The sequence below is a fragment of the Nymphaea colorata genome, chromosome 13, assembly GCF_008831285.2.
Source record: "Nymphaea colorata isolate Beijing-Zhang1983 chromosome 13, ASM883128v2, whole genome shotgun sequence".
Lineage (NCBI taxonomy): Eukaryota > Viridiplantae > Streptophyta > Magnoliopsida > Nymphaeales > Nymphaeaceae > Nymphaea > Nymphaea colorata.
In genome coordinates this window covers 13,344,590-13,350,101 of record NC_045150.1, presented here as the reverse complement: position 1 = coordinate 13,350,101, position 5,512 = coordinate 13,344,590, and the positions used below count along the sequence as shown (strand labels likewise).

General features: G+C 43.0%; 1 protein-coding gene across 1 annotated transcript; it reads right to left on the bottom strand.

Annotated features, from left to right (window-relative positions):
• Nucleotides 1-3,394: 3,394 nt before the first annotated feature.
• Nucleotides 3,395-5,243, bottom strand: LOC126410682 (disease resistance protein L6-like). The gene is made up of 2 exons (XM_050081187.1): nucleotides 4,981-5,243; nucleotides 3,395-4,279 (listed from the first exon to the last, which is right to left on the bottom strand). Exons 1-2 carry the CDS (start codon nucleotides 5,191-5,193, stop codon nucleotides 3,869-3,871), a joined length of 624 nt encoding a protein of 207 aa, XP_049937144.1. The 5' UTR covers nucleotides 5,194-5,243; the 3' UTR covers nucleotides 3,395-3,868.
• Nucleotides 5,244-5,512: the final 269 nt, after the last annotated feature.

The following is a 5,512-nucleotide window of genomic DNA, read 5'->3' as shown; positions in this document are numbered from 1 at the left end:
GGCTGGGAAGGCGGCAGCCCGGCTCGACCCGATGCTCAGGCCTAATTTTTAAAGAGTTTCTCGATGTCATTAAAATCTTTCTATATCACATAGTGCCCCGTTTGAAGGATAGTTTAAATCACCAATGTTTACAAGTCCTATTACTTTGAAGATTTAAATCACTGATATTTGGTTCGGTTGAAACTCATTAGTTACAATTAATATAAGTATTCGGAAATATTCATATGTTTCTAATAGTTTTAATTTGTTTTGTTATTTATCCTTTATTTTTTTTTTGTTTTAGACAGCATAACCAAATTTAAAAATAAGGCTGATATTGAGACACATATTGTCCTTAATTTACAACTAACCATCAAACAGCAAACCAGTCAAAGGTTGCCACCGATGCACTCGACATATGCATAACCAAATTTAAACCGCATGGATCTCATCGTCGTCTGTGCAAGTCGATAGACACGATACGGAAAATGTTGGAAGTCATTTTCCAACTCAAATGTGACGTCGATCCTTCGGTATCCCTTTCCATCTTTTTCCATGACTGCTTTCTCTTTATCAGCCTCCAACTTTCGAGGGATGGGATGAATGCTCCACTACCAAAGATCCATATCACCTCTTCCGGTTTAGTTTGTGCGTCATCACTTTCTGCCCGTTCAAAGATTATCCTAGAATTATTATGCCTCTCGCCCTTAACCTGGGTTACTCTACTCTGTAAGACCATGGTACCCGGCCCTCAACAACAACTCCACTGTTGCCTAGGCAGGGCAAATTGGGGAGAGCAAAAGATACCGTCACCGACCATGTCCTTAGTCTGCCTATGGATTTGGAGGAAGAATCAATCGACTGTCCAGGAACGCTGAGGTATTCGCAATGATCGAACTTGGCCTCCTGGTATGTGCACATTTAAAATAAGATTAGATATAGACTATATACATGCACATTTAATATAATATATATATATATATATATATATATATATATATATATATATATATATATTTGATATGAACACATATAAATGCTAATCAGCCAAGGTACGTGTAGACAATAGAAGCGAACCGACCTAAGCGGTTGGGTCTAAAGATGAGAACTCTTGTTTAGGACACTTAATAAATATAGCAGGCGAGCATGTAGAGGCTCATAAGGTGATTGTCAATCTAGCCTAACAGACATTTAAAGGCAAAATAGAGTCCTACAGGTAAGGTGCCCAAGCCGGGTTACCATGGGGTACCCCGTACATGGTTCGACTCGAGCCCGGGCCCAGGTCTGAAAAAAAGGGCATTCTGCTAGCCCGATAACCCAGGTCGGACCGATAAGACCAGGTGGGTCCAATAAAATTTTAAATATTTTTTATTAATTTTTATATATAATTATAATATTTTATAACAATTAATTATATTTATATATTATTTTATGTTAAAAATATATTTTTAATTTAATTGGGGTGAAACCGAGCCTGAGTTTTGGATGTCGGGCCAGCATGATGCCCAGGCTTGGACACCCTACTCTTGTTAAGAAGTTGGCAGGTCACACCCATGATTACGTGCCACGCGGCCCCAATAATTTCGGTGTTCTGTTTACATGTACTTAGGGGAACAGTGGAGTTGTTGTTGAGGGCCGTCGGGCCTGAAGCTGGGTACAACTTCTGGGAAGCAGATGATGGCTCCGCTCGACCTCACCATGACACAGCACCAAATCATTCACGTAATAGGAGAGTAATGCCACAGAGATTAGAGTAAGGGAAATCACCAAGGTAGGTGCTTCCCCCAAAATCGGTCTCGAAATCGGGGAAGCAAAGAGGCTCTGCCTCTGTCGGTTCTCAGGCGCAGGGAAGACTCTGGCCTGACAGGGTGAGCGGCGTTCAAAATTCTAGAGAAATCCACAGAAGCCTCCTAAATTCCTGGGAATTGGTCAGCAGCTCGAGCACGCTCAGGGGCTAGAACGCTCCAAGTTTGAGCTAATTCCGTGAGGTTTAGACCCCACACGTTGATCCTGGAAGAAGACGGGTTCTGAGCTAAATCCACCTGTCGCAGGGGTTTCTGAGTCCGTCTGAGCCTTCCTCGCTTCCAGATTTTTATAAAATCAAGGAGACACCCAAAAATCCTCAAAATTGGTCCAGATCACGACAACAGCTACAGGATGGGACGCCCCAAGCCTGAGAAGAATCCGAGCCCCCAAGGATGGACTAGTTGAGTCTGGAGTCCTACGGAATCCAGCGTTGCTTCAGAAAAACGCCGCCACTGTTCTCAGTAGTAATGGCATTTCCGAGCTCCAATCCGCCTCCAAATGATGAGAACTAACATTGAAATCGATTGCAAATGAAATATAAACATTTAATGGAGAGGATCGAGTAGATATTTCACCCGGTAAGGTAGTAAACCCAAGATTCTAGAAGAAAATTGGGTCGCTGCCGCCTCAGGCGGTTTATCAAAGCAATCCATCGCCGATTTCCACCAGATTCCGTTCGTGACTTCTAGGAGCACCGCCCACGGTCCGATCAATGCCAAAATTGGTGGGAATGTCAGTTAGGATGTCAGAAAGAGAACAGCACTGGAATCAACAAAATCCGATGGCCCGATCCCCGGGAATGTCACCGGCAACAGAGCTCGATCGGCGGTGGAGCCTGACAGAGACAATGTCACTCTTTAGTAGAGGGCGACGATGGAGTGGCGGAGCCGCGAAAGGGCAACGGTGGCCCAGTTGTGGAGCGGAGACGGTGGTGGTGGTGGTGGCACACGGTCGTCTTCGTCTCTCCTTGTCTCTGCCTCCCTCAATCGATGGAAAATGCGAATAGGGGAAAGAAAGAAGGCGCAGCCGGCAGAAAATGCGAATAGGCAAATCTCTTGACCTAACGGGCCGTCGGGCAGGAACGGGCTATAGAAGTCATAACCGGGCCCGACCCGTTAAGAACTCGGGCCAGGCCGGGCTCACTCATGTTGGGCCCGATATCGAAAATTCTTGACCCAGACCCGGCCCATACCGGGCTCACTCAAGTTAAAAAAAATAACTTTCTTTTTGTTGACATTGGAAAAGAACTAAAATTACTTTTTTGCTTTGATCACACTTTGATTATTTATTTAGATCATATAATTTTAATATAATTTAATAGATTCAGTCATGATGTCAGAATTTTCTTAACCTTGCTCTTAATCTTTGCCCCCACTGCCAGGCCTACTTAGTAAATAGGCAGTGGGCCAACTTTAGTCCCGAAACCAACTCCATGCTCAGCACTTCAAAGCCATCAGACGAGGCGCGCAGACGGTAGCATATGAAAAGTTACCTATGAACACTCATATTCCTATGCTTTGCCAGGTATTAATAAGATGACCCCAGAGGAAAAAAAAAAATACTTTTTACTCTACTTTATTGTGATCGATAAAACAGAATGCAGGCCGACAAGAAGTATATGAAAACGAGTTTGCTAAGGCCGTCGAGTAGCAGGGACTCTAGGCATCTCAGTTTGCTAAGGCCAGGAACATCCATCAGCTGGAAGCATCCGCTCAGGCGTAAACGTCGCAGGGCTTGCAACTTTGAAATGTCTGGGATGGTCTTCAAGTCCGTGCAAAAGATGACTTCCATCTCCTGCAGGTTTGTCAACCGGCCAACAGACTCCGGAAGTCTTTGCATATACCCTCGGCCTAATTGGAGCACCTTTAAAGATGTCAACCTACCAATCTCTTTTGGGAGTTCCCCTAGTGACCAACACCCCCTCAGGACGAGCTTCTCCAAAGAACTTAGCCGACAGATGCTATCAGGTATTTTCTTTAGAGAATGACAGTCTCCCAAGTTCAAGCACACCAAGCTTTGGAGATCACCGATCGATTCGTGAACTTGGTGCACCCTTCAAATACCAATTTGGTTGTGTTTGGAATCAGCCTAAATTGAGGGTGCTCTTGAGGTTCTTGCAATTCTTGAGAATAAGGACTTTCAATTGGCTGAACGTCTGCGAGTAGTTCGCCTCTTGGGAGTGAAGGAGACAAAAAAACCACGTGTTAGTCACACTTGGACCTAGAAACTCCTCTATGATGCTCTCTGTCAGGTCGAGCACTACAATGTTCATGACATCGAAGTTGATGATCGGCAATGATTTCAATGGACACTGCCACCACCTCAGGAACTTCAACAATTTGGATAGATACTGATACGAGCCCTCCATCCTGATGCAGCTTGTATCAAGTATTCTCAGCTCATCCATCTTTCTAAAAGACATCGTGTTCAAAGGTGGAATATTATGCTGCCCGTCGTGACGGTGGAAAATAATGGCTTCAACCTTCTTTGTTCCCTGAGATAGGAAAGATCACCAGAAAGAAAGAAGAAAAATGAGCTCCTTGATAAAATGAAAACATCAAAGCACTAGAAGTGATGCCTTATGACTTCTGCTAAAGCTTTCTTTCAAAAGAAGACAGAACTTAGATTTATAGCTTTATGCAAACTATCATAAGCAATAGGAGATCAGCTATCAGAGACTACAATTTTTCAGTTCCACATGGTTATGCTCAAGAAAAAGTAAAATTAGAAGTTGGAGGTTTGAGCCTTCCAGTATCAAGTTTTCAGAGGATAATTTCGGGAAGCTAAGACAACATAATTATAAGGTTGAGGAGGATGCTAGAGAAGCTGAATGGAGATGTGGAATGGCAACCACACGAACAATGAACTAATCAGTTATGGTGTTGAATGGCAACCACACGAACAATGAATTAATCAGTTATGATGTGCATGCTTACCAATCTAGCTAGCTCGATCAGCTATGCTATGCTTCTTAAAGCGGAATAACAAAATTTTGGCCAGATGCAAAATAAAGCAACATATCCAGGCGTTGTTGTTAATAGTAGGCTAGTAGCCAAGAATCCACTATCATGTCTAAGTTGGCACAGCTGATCAACTAAGTTCCATTTCTCCACCATATGCGACTTCGACGAGCATTTGTCATAAAGAAATACCAAAAGAAGAGAAAATGAAGAATGAGTAGAAGCTCATACTTACCTTTCTTCGTTGTAGCATTTGTAATGTTTTGTTATTTTCCCAAAACCTGCTTGCTACTGGCGTCTGCTGTTGGACAATATTTCTTCCCATGTCTCGTATTTGATCATGCATTTCAAATGTGCCATGCTCGTCATCTATGCTGATTAGGAATTTATGCTCCAACTCTGCAATTGCAACAGGTGGGTAAAGTTTGGAACCTTCCCACATGAGCATTGCGTATTCAACTATGAGGATAGAAATCAAGTGTGGAAGGAAAAAGATTCAGTTGCACATCCTCCCCACAGATAATGGACAACAGTGAGGGGCCTTCAACAACTGCCTCTGCACCAGTCACCAATCTCAATTAAAGTTGTTCATTCACAATAAAGAACGATATGTCCATTCACAATAAAGAATGATATCATGGAGATGCTACAGCTGCTCAGGCCCATGTTGAAATAAACATTTGACTTTTCAAAAGCTTTCACATGGCTATAGGTGGAGGCATTTTTGTACTTTTACAAGTTAGTGAAAGTATTTTTGTAACTTTTGC